Source organism: Bicyclus anynana, chromosome 24 (assembly GCF_947172395.1).
Source record: "Bicyclus anynana chromosome 24, ilBicAnyn1.1, whole genome shotgun sequence".
NCBI classification, from domain to species: domain Eukaryota; kingdom Metazoa; phylum Arthropoda; class Insecta; order Lepidoptera; family Nymphalidae; genus Bicyclus; species Bicyclus anynana.
Window position 1 is genome coordinate 76321 of NC_069106.1, and position 15503 is coordinate 91823.

The following is a 15503-nucleotide window of genomic DNA, read 5'->3' on the forward strand; positions in this document are numbered from 1 at the left end:
TTTTAATATTTTTTATAAACCCATCGTCACCGGGGCGCTCTTCTTTGACGTAGCCCGTCGATCGTTAGCTACGGCGATCGGCGTAGTGATCGTTCCGGCGTACCAAACAAAATGATCCGATTGCTGCACAGCTTTCTGTACGACCGCACTTTCAGGTACCGTATAAACGGTACTCTCTCATCCTCCAGACGGATTCGCGTTGGAGTCGTTCACCCGGGCGTGCACGTTCGCGGACGACACCGCACTGTACGCGACGGCTGTAGACCCGCGCTTCATCAGAGCCCGCCTGCAGGAGGCTGTTAACACGATAGGGACTTGTTTCCGCTTTTGGCAGATAGAAGTCAACCCAGAGAAAAGCGCAGCCGTGCTCTTCACTGGCAAAGTGGTACCCCGGAACAAACCCCGACTCAAAGAAGTCTCACTCTACGGAGCTCCCATCCCCTGGCAACGTACTGGCAAATACTTAGGAGTAACCTTCGATAACTGCATGAGTCTCCTTGCACATTAGGAAAGCGCTAAAAAAGGCTGCATATGTAATTCAGCGCCTCTACGCTATGATTAACGTAAAAAGTAAATTGTCCCACCCCTAACGCTTTACAAAACCACAATCCGTCCGATCTTAACCTACGCTAGTCTAGTCTTTTCCCATTGTCCCAAAGCGCTTCAAACCTTGCTCGTTTTCTGCGCCAAATCACGGGCGCGCCGTGGTTTATACGCAGTAACGATCTCCACGCCACTTTACGTGAGCTAATGGGTAAACAGGTCCATTTGTAATGCTTCTGAGATTGAATTCTTAATAAACGTAGTGATGTTATGCACATGCATGCTATGCTGTTTGTCGTCTGTGTTTGAATTTGAAGTTTGAATTTTAGAATAGAAATAAAAATTTCAATTCATAATTTAATTAATATTTATTGTGAACTGAGTATCGTGGGCGAGTGCGCGATGTTGGAGCAAAAAGAAGGCCCGCGGCTGGGCGCGTGCGGCAAAACTCGCGCGCCGGCCGAGGAGGCCTACCTGGACGCCTTGTTCAGCGACCTGATGCACGAAGTGACGCACGGAGCGCCCGGCGCGCGCCTGTCGGCCCGCCTGCGCGCCGCGCTCGAGAGGCAGGCATCTCCTTGACACCCGACACCTACACCTACACCCGCCCGCACCTAACGACACCACTCCTCGCGAGACGTGCGTAGATGTCGTAGATGTCGATGTCGTAGTCGCGCCCAGGTTGGCTGTTATTGATTGTCTTCTAGTTCAGCCCGTCGCACCCGCGTACGGTCCGTTCGTGTGGGCACATCAGGATGAAAAGTAGCCCTCGCACCAGACTATGACCTCAATTGATGTGCCAAAGAACAATCAGCATCAAAGTATGAAAACTATACACTGAGTCTATGGCCGCGTCTATTTAATTTAAGGAATCGCTTTATTAACAACCCTTAATTATTTAGCTCATTGTTGAACACAAGTCACCTCTCAGATTGAGTGGGGTCAGGCCAATAGTGCACCATGCTTACCCAATGCGGATTGGCAGACTTAACACAATGAAGGTAATGAACTGATCTACTTTCAGAAATTCAGTTGTTAACTGTCTACATACCTACTATCTTCGGTACACGCCTGTGGCACTGTATTTATTGCAGTTTGCACACTGCATTTGTGCTTTTAACAATTGCCAACAACAGGTATGGGTTAGACCTGTGCCTTTCGATCATTTCTTATAATGCATGGTGACAGTCTTAATAATTCAATCATTCAGATCAGGAGTCTTTTATGTTATGTGTATGGTTGCAACATGACTTAAAGTATGTAGTAGTTGAGTAGAGAGAGACGAGCAATCCATGGATTTACCGTGCGGGTGCTGGGTCCATTGTGTGGCAGAGAGAAAAACGCACAGCAAAGTCCAGAGCAAAGACTCATGACCCATAGATGTAGGGTCAAGGAATTCCTTGACAATTGATTATCACTCCCTTCCTTTGCTCATGTTGTTCTTCCTGCCGCCAAATTTGGTAAAACCCTATTAGAGCAGCTTTGGATACCTGTTCTTATATAGGACTTGCTGCACTTCTAGAGAGGTCAAGGTCTTTGAACAAGTTGTAGACAGATTTATTTTTCGAGTTAGTTATAGATAGTAATCACCTACTTCTATGGCAAACTAGTTTGGTTGTACAAAAGGAATATATCTGGTCTATACTATTGCTGAATCCAGCGAATACCATTTACTAACAAACCGTTGCTTAGCAACCAATGACAGGCAGGTGTTGACTACCTATTGGTCTCTGTTAAAATATTATCATAATTAAAGTACCTCCTGGAAATTACTTCAAAATACTTTAAATTAATAAAATAATGTGAGGGTTTTTAATTATATATTTGTATACATCTATACTAATATTTATAATACTAAGATTTGATTGCTTGAAATCAAATCAAATCAAATCAAAAATCATTTATTTCAAGTAGGCTCAGTTTACAAGCACTTTTGACACGTCAGTTGACTATTTGTAAAGATTCTACCACCGGTTCGGAAGGCAGGTTCTGCTGAGAAGATACTGGCAAGAAACTCAACAGTTGCTCTTTTGAAAAAGTCATACAGTATTATAATTTACAATTGATAACAATTACTGTTTACATTTCTTATGGTTTTACTTTCTGTGTGAAGGTGGAAGCTGATCCAAAGGCCTCCAAGCATCTTTATCATTAAGGAACTCATCAATGTTGTAGTGCCCTCGACTAAGTAAATGTTTTTTAACACATTGCTTAAAGCTATCCATTGGCAGGTCCATCACAGTCTTGGGGATCTTATTATAGAAGAGTACACCCAAACCTACGAAAGATTTTTTTACTCTTTGGAGACAATATGCAGAAATAACTAACTTCTTCTTCTTCTTCTTCTTCTTCTTTCTTCTGGGCCGTTTCCGCACTTAGCCAAGTGTTTGGCCGTTGTGCGTGGGTCCCTTGGTGTAGGTTCCCGCTGGATTTATTCCATCCAGCCGAGCTCGTTCCAGAAGCTTAGCAGGCCGCCCAGGTCGCCGATAGCCTCATGGAGTGTCGCTGAGGAGCCAATGTAGGTTGCTCGTTGTTCCGTTACGCCTCTGCAACTGAGCATAATGTGTAGCGGTGTCTCGTCCTCCTCCATGCAGGCTCTGCACAGAGGACTGTCGGTCAAACCTAGAATTGAAAGGTGTTTGTTTAGCGGGCAGTGACCTGTTATTAGGCCAACTACTGTTCTCAGCTTGTCTCGTGTGAGGTTCATAAGTTTCTTTGTTATCCTAGGGTCGAGGCCTGGGAGTGCCTCTTTTGTATGTCTACATGTGGTTATGCTGTCCCATAGTTCGCCGTGGGTTCTGATGGTTTGTTTGTGCAACCATGTTTTGTATTCACTGAATGGTATGGATACTATTTGATCCTAATAAAACAGTCTCTGAAGAAACACATACGAGAATTGATTGGAATTTCCGACAGACTAGCGATACTCAACATAGAAATACCAGGATACAAAAAGCAATGGTCGATCATGCAAGCATACGCGCCAAACGAAAAATCTGATGTGGCAGTATTAGAGTCTTTCTATGATGAGATGTCACGAGCAATAAGGACCAACGCAGATAAGCACATCCTACTTATGGGTGACTTCAATGCCCAAGTTGGGGCCCGACAAAATAACGAAGAATATGTGCTTGGAAAGTTCGGACACGGAAAAAGAAGTCGCAATGGCCAAAAACTAGTTGAATTTCTCATGGAACATAATCTCACAGTTCTTAACTCAACTTTCAAGAAAAACACACGAAATAAATGGACTTGGATCTCACCCGATGGTTCCTATAAAAATGAAATTGATTATATTATAAGCAATCACCCTAAAGCATTCACTGTCACAAAGGTCATAAACAAGCTAAATTTCAACACAAACCATAGAATGGTGCGCTGCTCATTAAGAACGGAACAGATCAAAACACCGAGACATCACATGAAAAATCATAGATATGAACAGAAAGTGCTTCCGACCCTTGTAGATGAAAACCACTTTGAAGAAATCAAAAAGCAAATTACAAACGAAGTACTAGACCCACTAAAAAAATATGAACTTCTAGAAAATAGACTTAAAACAATCAACATTTACAGAAATCAACAAAATAATAAATACCAACTAAGCGATTACACCCTACATCTATTGAAGGACCGAAAAGATCTAATATCAAGCAAACAGCGAAAGGAATCAATTAAAAAGATAACAGATCTAAGTAAAAAAATAAGGGAAAATATACGAAAGGATAGGAAAAGAATAAGACTTAAGACTTTAGAACGCCACATAACGAGGACGGGAGGAGTGAAAAAGGCGCTGAAAGAACTAAGAGAATCAGGGAAGGAATGGATACCTAGGCTTAAAAGGAAAACAACAACTACTTCGAAAAGAAAGGATATCAAGGACCTAGCCACGCTCTTCTACAGCCAGCTCTATGCCACACAAACACAAAGTCACAATGCAAAGACCAAACAGAGTGGCACACTTTTGGAGCCGACGCGGGTAAACCCTGAGGAACCAATACCTGAAATATTACAATGCGAGGTTGAGAAGTCAATAAAAAGCCAAAAAGCAGAAAGATCTCCAGGGCCGGATAGAATAGCAAACGAGTTGCTAAAGGGTACAATGGAAGAACTGGTTCCTATCCTTACAAAACTATTCAACGAAATCATAATAAAATGGACCAAATCCCACATTATTCTACTGCATAAAAAGGGTGATAAAAACGACTTGGAAAACTACAGGCCAATCAGTCTGATGTCTAATGTGTACAAAGTATTTGCGAAGATAATACTTGACAGAATCACTAAAACTCTGGACGAACAACAGCCAGTGGAACAAGCGGGCTTCAGAAAAGGATTTTCTACAATCGACCACATCCACACTGTCAAACAAATACTCGAAAAATACACGGAGCATAACAAAAAAATATACATAGCGTTTATCGACTACGCCAAAGCCTTCGACAGTATAAGCCATGAATCCCTCTTAGACAGTTTAGATCAGCAAGGAGTACCCGCAGCATACATTGACATCATAAATATGATTTATAACAACAATAAAGCTAAAATCCAACTAGAAAGCTTAGGAAACGAGTTTAAAATTGAAAGGGGTGTCAGACAAGGGGACCCTTTATCCCCAAAACTGTTTTCAGCCGTGTTGGAAAGCGTATTCCGCAACTTAGAATGGGAAGACTTCGGAATCAATGTTAATGGTAAAAAACTTAACCATCTCAGATTCGCAGATGACCTCGTACTATTTGAAGAAGATCCAATCAAACTCGGGTGCATGATTTCGAATCTACATGAAGAGAGCATTAAAATCGGACTCAAAATGAACACAAAGAAGACCAAACTAATGACGAACAGTACTGAGGTCAACATCGGCATTGATAACAACCCATTATTGTATGTGCAAGAATACACATACCTTGGACAAGTTGTTACCTTCAGGGACCAAATGACTAAAGAAATCAGCACGAGAATTGCCGTTGGCTGGAAAAGATATTGGTCCCTGAAGGAGATAATGAAATCCAAGGAACTGAGCATGGTAATTAAGAGGAAGGCCTTCAACACGTGTATCTTGCCATGCCTAACATACGGCTGTGAAACCTGGGCGCTCACCATGGCTCAAAGGGCTAAACTGGCCAGGTGCCAACGATCCATGGAGAGGAGCATGACTGGCCACAAGAAAAAGGATAGGGTAAGAAACACTGACCTTCGAACTAAAACTGGGGTCACCGATGTTTTAACTCGTGTCGACCAGCAAAAGTGGCGATGGACAGGCCACATGCTAAGGGACACTACGGGGAAGTGGAGCAGACTGGTGACGGAATGGTACCCTAGAGATGGCAGAAGGAATCGGGGTAAACAGTTCATTAGATGGGAGGATGACTTAAAGCTCACAGCAGGTCCAAAGTGGAGAAGGGTCGCATTAGAGAGAGAGCAGTGGAAGTCGATGGAGGAGGCCTATGCCGAAAGGCACACTATGTTAAGAGATATTCTTTAAAAAAATGAAAACAAAATGTATTGTATATATAATTGTAATTTCTTAACACAGAATAAAGGGCTTATTATTATTATTATCCAAATGAATTAAACTCTCACGCCCAGTACAAAATAAATATATATAAAAGCCAAAGGGAAAATAAATAAACTTACTTAAATACACAAAATAAATAAACTTAAATATATATTACATAAATACATATATGCACCGGGCGGAGGATTCACCCCGGCAGGGAGACCAAACGGCCGGGGGTCAGGGCGACAGGTGGAGAAACCGGCGGACTATCCTAGCCGAGTCCAGCAAGACCGCTTTTTGCATCTTGCCTGCGAGCGAACTGCCACGGAACCCCAGCCGCCTCAGATGGTGAGCGAGGCTGACTGGGATCAAACCGTTGGCAGATATAACGATGGGGATGATTTCAGTGGACTCCACATGCCACATGGCGGTAACCTCGTGAGCCAGATCTAGATATTTACGTTTTTTCTCTGTCTCAGCTCTCACAAGGTTCTCGTCATATGGAATTGTGATGTCCACTAAAAACACCCTCGACTGTGCCCGGTCCAACACCACGATGTCAGGCTTATTCGCAAGAATAGTCCTGTCCGTGATAATGGACCGGTCCCAATAGAGCCGGACTCCGTCGCGTTCAAGCACTGGCACCGGTGTGTACTTGTAATAAGGCAACCTCTGGTCCAGGAGACCGTACGTCAGAGCAAGCTCTTGGTGAAGGATTTTGGCTGCTTGGTTGTGTCTGTGCAGATACTCAGTGTTGGCAAGAGCTGAACAACCCGAAAGGACATGTCTGAGTGACTCGCCGGGATGGCGACAGGCTCGACAGATGTCGTGAGTGCCATCCTTCAGAATGTACTTTCGGTAGTTCCGCGTCTTTACCACCTGATCTTGTATCGCAAAAACAAACCCTCCGGTTTCCCCAAAGAGGTCACCGAAGCGCAGCCACTGCACAGACGCTTTTTTACTGACATGGGGCTCATGAAGAGCCTTAAAAAAGCGTCCGTGCAGCTCCTTCCCCTTCCATACGGTCTCCCGGTCAGAGATGCTCTGTACCACTGGTTTTTGCCATTCGCTGTTGGCCAAGGATAGCGGGGTGAGTCCTTTATCACATGCTATGACTTCTGTATGCATCGGGGACTCCATTTTCGTCTCGAAGTAGGTCCTGAGGCTGCATATCTCCCGATTGTGCATGGTCTTGGCGCTAAGTAGGCCTCGACCACCACACTTTCGGGGGACATACAATCTCATGACAGACGATTTTGGATGATGCATACGATAGAGAGTCATAGTCGTGCGGACCCTTCTATCCAGGATGTCTAATTCGGTCTGAGTCCATCTGAGCACGCCAAAGGTGTACATGAGAACAGGCATGACCCAGCCGTTATAAGCTCGAATCTTATTGGCGCCCGACAAATAACTTTTACAGATCTTTGTCAGACGTCGATAAAAACCCTCGCAAACTGACTGTTTCATGTCCGCCTCTTGCACCCCTATAGATTGTGACATGCCCAGATACCGGTAAGATTCAGTTTCAGAAAGGGTCTTGATGTTAAGCAGGTCAGGATTGATCCCGACCGTGTGAGTGACCTGACCCCTCTCCACATGCAAGACCGCACACTTGTCTAGTCCCAGCTCCATTCTGATGGAATTACTGAATCCCGTGGTGAGATTCAGTAATTCCTGCAGTCGGGTAGCATTGGGCGCTAGCAGTTTGAGGTCGTCCTTGTAGAGAAGGTGAGGCACTTTTGTCCCTCCTCTCCGAAACTGAAAGCCTGTCCCCGAACCCTCTAGTAATGTACTGAGAGGATTCAAGGCCAAGCAAAACCATAGTGGACTCAGACAGTCACCCTGGAAGATACCCCGGCGTATCCTGATCCGGTCATCGGCAGTCGCCAACCGCTCGCCATGGAGACAAAGGATCGTGCTCCATTGCCCCATACATGACCGGAGGAAGTCTTGAACTGTACAATCGATTTTGTACAGCTCAAGGACCCTCAAGAGCCACGAATGAGGCACCGAGTCGAATGCCTTTTTATAGTCAATCCAGGCTGCGGCAAAATTCCGGCGGTTGCGCTTGACCAATTGGCCCGCGACGGAGTCGATGAGAAGGAGCTCCTTGGTACCACGACTACCACCCCGACATCCTTTCTGAGCCCCAGACATGATGTTATTATCGTCTACGTGACGAGTTATCTTAGAGCTCAGAACGGATGTCAGTGTCTTATAGATGGTAGTAAGACACGTGATGGGGCGGTATTTTGAGGGATCTACGGTGTCGGTGGTCTTTGGAGCTAAATGAGTGATCCCGGTGGTGAAAAGGTTCGGGAGTGTCCCTTGCTCGAGAGCCTCTTGGAATTGGCGAGCCAAGGTGACATGGCAAGTCGAGAACGCCTTCAGCCAGTAGTGATGCAGTCCGTCGGACCCCGGACTTTTCCAGTTCGCGGCCCGCCTTACTGCACCAACTACATCCTCCGTAGAGATGGCGACTGGGTTCATCGGCCTGATTGCGGCACATGTCTCCTCTATCGCCGAAATCCAAGGACCCTCATCGTGCTCTACCTCTCTTGACCATATGTTTCGCCAAAAAGCGATAAGGTCAGCCGGATTCGGCTGTGGAGAGGTAGAACAGACTGCAGGACACTCCAATCTGTTGTAGAACCTTTTCTGATCACTCGAGAAAAGACGATTTTGCTGAAATCGCTCAACTCTTTCCGAGTATCGTCGTATGCGGTTCCCCCATGCAGCGATTTTCTGCTTCAGGTCGTCGATGCGCTCCGTCAGTTTTAGGGTTATGTCCGGCTGATCCAGCCTAACCCCGAGCCCGTTAAAGGCTATTCTGACGGAGCGCACAATCCTTGGCCTTCTATTGCCCGACCTGAAGCATAGCAGTCTGCCAATGAGGCCTCTGGCAAGGGTGATACGGCGTTCTATCCTTCTCTTCCAGGCTGGTTCTGCTCTGATGTTATTAACAGAACGCCCCGGGCGTCCAGGTTCCTTGGTTTTGATACCAATGAAACGGTGGACGGCTAGGGCTGCCCCGAAAAGGATAGAAGCCGTATCATCCAGACCAGTGCTGCCCGCCAGATGTTGGGGCAGCATTTTGTTGACAGCCTCAATGACATCCCGCGTCGCTATATTTAGCGCAATACGGGAGAGCCGCGGACGATTCTCTAGAGGAGCATTACGGATTTCGGCAATCGTCTCTTCTAGGATCCTTCTCATCCGCTCTAAATCAAGGGAGACGGTTCCCTCAGTGTCCTCCTCCTCTGCATGCAAATCTTGGGACATAGGTTCAGTCTCTTCGCGGACAGGCGCCGCCGGTGAGACGATTTGCTCTGCAGAAGAGGTTGGCACTTCGGGAACAGCCTCACGTCGTAATCGTTCGAGCTCGGTCGCGTTGAAGATGTTAGAACGCTGAATAAACCGAGCTCGATCTGCTAGGTTCTGTTCCGTGACAGTTAAGTGCGGCTCAAGCAGCAAGAACTCGCGGTACATTGCTGCTCGGTAGCCAGTCCGTCCGGTTTCTCCCCCTGTAGCCCTGTAGTACGCGCGCATGACATTTTTGTTCATGTCGCATGTCCATTTCATGCGCCGTACGCCACCAGCGGCGGGCTCTGAAGATTGGGCCCTAATGGATCCTGTCAGAGCCAAGCCCTCTGGTGGAGATGATGGATGTGCCGACCGGACAGGTGATAGTGCCGGTCGACGAGTTTGGCTGGCGGCTCGCATGCTGCCACGTCCAGCGCCAGCCCCAGACGCGCCCTGGCGACCCCCAGGTAGCGGCCCTATACGCGCATCATTATTATCCATCATCATAAGTATTTAGGGGGAGGGGTGAGTGGTGATTACATCACTCGGGGTCCACTCATGTCCCCGAGGAGGCTAGTATTTTACGAGCCAGCTAGCTCTGCGGAGAACCAGAAGATGTTAGTTGGTTCTCCGATGACCCTTAGTCGCCTCTTACGACACCCTCGGGATAGGTAGGGGTGGCAACATTCTCCTCTGCCGGTGCCACACGGCGAATTATTATTATTATTATGGATACTATTGGTTCGGGCCCTACTACCTTCAGTGTCGTGGCGACGCGCCAGTTCATCAGCCGCTTCATTACCTAAGATTCCGCTGTGTCCCTTTATCCATCTTAATGTAACTAAGTTATTTGTTGCAAGTTTTGTTAGGGCCTTGTGACAGTCTAGCAGTAGTTTTGACGTAGTCGAGTGTTTTGCCAGTGCTTTTAGTACTGCTTCACTGTCGCTAAGTATATTAATGTTAAAATTTGTTACCTGTCTGTTGGTCACGGCAACAGCCGCAGTTGTGATGCCGACGCATTCTGCCTGGAAGACTGAGTTGTGCTTACCAAGCGCTTGTGCAATCCGTATGTTGAGGTCTTGGCAGTAGACTCCTGCTCCAGTACCTGTGTCAGTCTTCGACCCATCCGTGTACACATCTAGGGCATCAGGGTTTGTGTAGTAGTCACCGGCCTCCTCAGTGTTGATTTTGTAGGGTTTGTCCATCACAAATTGTTTCTGTGTTTTATCGCATATCCACTCCATACTTGGGTTCATTTGTATTCCCTCTTTTAAGATGTTAGTGTGGGCTGTGTTTGTTTGTTTCCACAACCCGCATGTTTTTAGTCTAAGGGCTGTAAGCGTTGCTTCCTCTTTTATGTGGAGGTGTAATGGTGGGATTCCTAGTATTACTTCCATTGCAGCCGTAGGTGTTGTGCACATACTGCCCGTTATGGATAGCAGTGCTTGTCTTTGGAATTTTTGAAGTTCCTGTTGTGTTGTTGTTTGGAGCACTTTTGGCCACCAGACTATAGAAGCATATGTCACTGAGCTTCTTACGACTGTAAATAAAAACTAACTTATGCCCGTGTCTAGTAAGACGTGGGTTTAAATCTCCTTTTCGTTTGTACAAATTAATATTTTGTCTTACATATACTATACTGTTATATATATATTGACAGGCTACTGTTAGTATACCTATTTGTTTAAACTTTTGACGAAGGGACTCGCGTGATTTTAATTGACATATTGCTTGAATTGCTCTTTTTTGAAGTACAAATATAGATTGTATATCGGCAGCCTTGCCCCACAATGAAATACCGTAAGACATTACGCTGTGAAAGTACGCAAAATAAACAAGCCTAGCTGTATCAACATCAGTAAACTGTCTTCTTTTTCTCACGGCAAATGCCGCTGAGCTAAGTTTACCAGACAGTTTTTCTATATGAGCACCCCACTGAAGTTTACAATCCAAGGTCACTCCCAGGAAAACTGTGGAACTCTCCATTTCCAGTGTTTCACCATCGATCATTATAGACTTATCTAATTTTATAACGTTTGGCAATGAAATGAAATGAAATGAAATGAAATGAAATGAAATGAAATGAAATGAAATGAAATGAAATGAAATGAAATGAAATGAAATGAAATGAAATGAAATGAAATGAAATGAAATGAAATGAAATGAAATGAAATGAAATGAAATGAAATGAAATGAAATGAAATGAAATGAAATGAAATGAAATGAAATGAAATGAAATGAAATGAAATGAAATGAAATGAAATGAAATGAAATGAAATGAAATGAAATGAAATGAAATGAAATGAAATGAAATGAAATGAAATGAAATGAAATGAAATGAAATGAAATGAAATGAAATGAAATGAAATGAAATGAAATGAAATGAAATGAAATGAAATGAAATGAAATGAAATGAAATGAAATGAAATGAAATGAAATGAAATGAAATGAAATGAAATGAAATGAAATGAAATGAAATGAAATGAAATGAAATGAAATGAAATGAAATGAAATGAAATGAAATGAAATGAAATGAAATGAAATGAAATGAAATGAAATGAAATGAAATGAAATGAAATGAAATGAAATGAAATGAAATGAAATGAAATGAAATGAAATGAAATGAAATGAAATGAAATGAAATGAAATGAAATGAAATGAAATGAAATGAAATGAAATGAAATGAAATGAAATGAAATGAAATGAAATGAAATGAAATGAAATGAAATGAAATGAAATGAAATGAAATGAAATGAAATGAAATGAAATGAAATGAAATGAAATGAAATGAAATGAAATGAAATGAAATGAAATGAAATGAAATGAAATGAAATGAAATGAAATGAAATGAAATGAAATGAAATGAAATGAAATGAAATGAAATGAAATGAAATGAAATGAAATGAAATGAAATGAAATGAAATGAAATGAAATGAAATGAAATGAAATGAAATGAAATGAAATGAAATGAAATGAAATGAAATGAAATGAAATGAAATGAAATGAAATGAAATGAAATGAAATGAAATGAAATGAAATGAAATGAAATGAAATGAAATGAAATGAAATGAAATGAAATGAAATGAAATGAAATGAAATGAAATGAAATGAAATGAAATGAAATGAAATGAAATGAAATGAAATGAAATGAAATGAAATGAAATGAAATGAAATGAAATGAAATGAAATGGAAATGAAAATGAAATGAAAATGAAATGAAATGAAATGAAAATTTATTGTTTTATCAAGTTTACATAGCTGATTGGGCTGGGACCTTCTATTAAGTACTAGACCTGTATCAGAAAGCCCCTAAAATGAAAACTCAATACATTTAGTTTTCGTGGCATTCAAAAGTAGATTATTTGCAGTGAACCAATGCGACACATGCGATATGGCACGGTTTACGTCGTCAGAGTTATCTTTATTTCTGTCGGACTTAAAAATTAAGGATGTATCATCAGCAAACAGTACAATCTCACATATGCCGCTGACATGGTATGGTAAATCGTTTATGTACACTAAAAATAGAAAAAGACCCAGAATTGAACCCTGTGGGACGCCCATTATGGTAGTGGAACCGTGCGACTTTATATCATTTATGCATACCTTTTGTGTTCTATCACTGAGATAAGAGGCAATGAGATCGAGTGCAACACGAACGCCTTGGACAGATCACAGAACACACCAATAGCATTCTTAGAATCTTCCCATGCTTCATAAATATGTTTTAAAAGTTTAGCCCCTGCATCAGTTGTATTGCTTGTATGTAATGCATAGGCTCCGAAACTACTGAAACGATTTGAAAAATTCGTTCACTGTTAAGAAGATACATATAGGGTAGGTACAGCTACATGTCGTTCCAAGACACCAGCGTTGAATAAAACTTTTTAATTTAGTAAGTTTACAGTAGGTACCAATATATGTAATACGGCTAAATACAAAAAGCAGCAACGTCAAGGGTGTTGTATTGTTTTATCTAATTTTTCTCCTCAATCCTTCTTCAATTAGTCGATTGATTAAAAATAATCCAAATGTTTAGATCCTGAAATTTGAACTAACTTATAGGGCTGTCAGATATTTAATATTAATAAAACGGATTATAACTTTTTTTTTAAGCATAATTTGCTTTGTTTTACATCATTGACAGTTAAGTTATATTATAGACTATAGAGTTGAAGTAAAACTGAATTGTTTAAATGTGAGATGGTGTTAAAAACACGATATTTTGATAATTTAATAAGTGCCAACCCTATTCATCATGATTTATGGTTTGTTTACATCGGGACTCATTGGTTACGGCTACAGTATAGATCTTGTAATAGCGACATTAGTTGGGATTTTATAATGTTTCTCATACATATCCATTAATAAATTCCAATCAGGTGCACAACCTAGGATTGAGTGGGGCTTATTAGATGATTTTGTTATTGAACGTTTTTTGAACGAAGTTAATTTGTCTTTTATTTTTAGTTAATCCTTTATGAGCTCTAGCTACTGAAAAGCTTATAGCTTCATGTATAATTTGAAGTACTTTATCATGACAATGCGAGTGAAGTTCCTATTGCCTCACAAGTGTCATACTAAGTTACTCTGATCTCTGATCTGCCGTGTGTGCAGGCTGCCGCCGGGCGTGCGGCGCGGCGTGGCGGCGCGCACGCGCGACGGCTGCGCGCCGCTGTTCGTGGCGGCGCGCCGCGGCAACGTGGAGCTGGTGGACTACCTGGTGCACGTGTGCGCCGCCGAGCTGGAGCAGCGCGGCGTGTTCACGCTGGCGCACGACGGCAGCCAGCACCGCGCCACGCCGCTGTGGGCCGCCGCCGTGGCCGGCCAGCTGCCGGCGTTGCGCGCGCTGGCCGACGCGGGCGCGGCGCTGGACGCGCGCTCCGACTCCGGCTCCACGCCCGCGCGCTCCGCCTGCTTCCTGGCGCACGCGGCCGTGGTGCGCGAGCTGCTGGCGCGCGGCGCCGACGCGCACGCGCCCGACCGCGGCGGCGGCACGTGCCTCATCAACGCCGTGCACTCGGCGCCGCTGTGCGCGCTGCTGCTGGCGCACGGCGCGCGCGTGGACGCGCAGGACCAGCGGCTCAAGACGGCGCTGCACTACGCGGCGCAGGAGCAGCGCGCCGACACTGTGCGCCTGCTGCTGGCGCACGGCGCCGACCCCGCGCTGCGCTCGCGCGACGGCGACGACGCACTGCGCGCGGCCGCGCTGCGCGGCGCCGGGCCCGCGCTGGAGCTGCTGCTGGCGCGCGAGCCGGCGCCGGGCGCGCGCGCCGACGCGCTGGAGCTGCTGGGCGCCACGCAGCTGGGCGAGGCGCGCGACGCGGCGGCGGCGCTGCGCAGCTGGCGGCGCGCCACGGCGCTGCGCGCGGAGCACGGCGCGGCGAAGGCGGGGCACGCGGCGGCGGCGCGCGCGCTGGCGGCGGCGGCGCTGGGCGGCGCGCGCGAGTGGGCGGGCGCGGAGGCGCTGGAGGCGCTGGCGGCGGACGAGGACGCGCTGCACACGCAGGCGCTGCTGGTGGTGGCCCGCGTGCTGGGCGACCGCCACCCGGACACGGTGAGTGCAGGTCGTGTACCCCGTGTACCCGTGTACAGGGTGTCTGCAATGCCAATAGTAAATACACCACCAATAATTCCTAGGGTGACCAAATTATTTTTTTTTTTTTCAGATTTTTCGAATTTTTCTATCTTGAATTAGTTTTTAACCGACTTCAAAAAGGAGGAGGTTCTCAATTCGGTCGGTATTATTTTTTTTTGGACCGATTTCAAAAATTATTTTTTTGTTTGAAGTAGTCCCCATTTGGTCCCATTGCCATCATGTCAAGATCTGATGATGGAATCCTGGAGAAATTGAGGGGAACTTTCGAAAATTTTATGAGTATCTAGTGTGTTCGTAAACTTTTCCATTTAGTACTTTTAAGCACTACAATTTCATGAAGGTTTAAAGTCGATTTGATGATGGAGCCATAAAACAGACGAGGGAACTCCTCGGCGATTTACAGCAGTTACCTTGAGTATGGGCTTTCCACATAGATTTGTGACTGTAACTTAGGGGTTTGGTGATGAAGACCAAGGACAATTAAGGGAACCCCTTAACAGCTTACAGTAACTACTTTGTGTTTGGCCTTGATTAATTCGTATTGCTGAGAACTTT

General features: G+C 44.7%; 1 protein-coding gene across 1 annotated transcript in view; it reads left to right on the forward strand.

Moving 5' to 3' along the window:
- LOC112050149 (protein fem-1 homolog CG6966) overlaps positions 1 to 15503 on the forward strand; it is a 23375-nt gene continuing 7872 nt past the window's right edge. Inside the window, exons 1-2 of the mRNA XM_052889147.1 lie at positions 1 to 1109; positions 13967 to 14906. Coding sequence (XP_052745107.1) covers positions 946 to 1109; positions 13967 to 14906 — 1104 coding nt within the window. The 5' untranslated portion in view covers positions 1 to 945. The remainder of the gene's footprint in view (positions 1110 to 13966; positions 14907 to 15503) is intronic.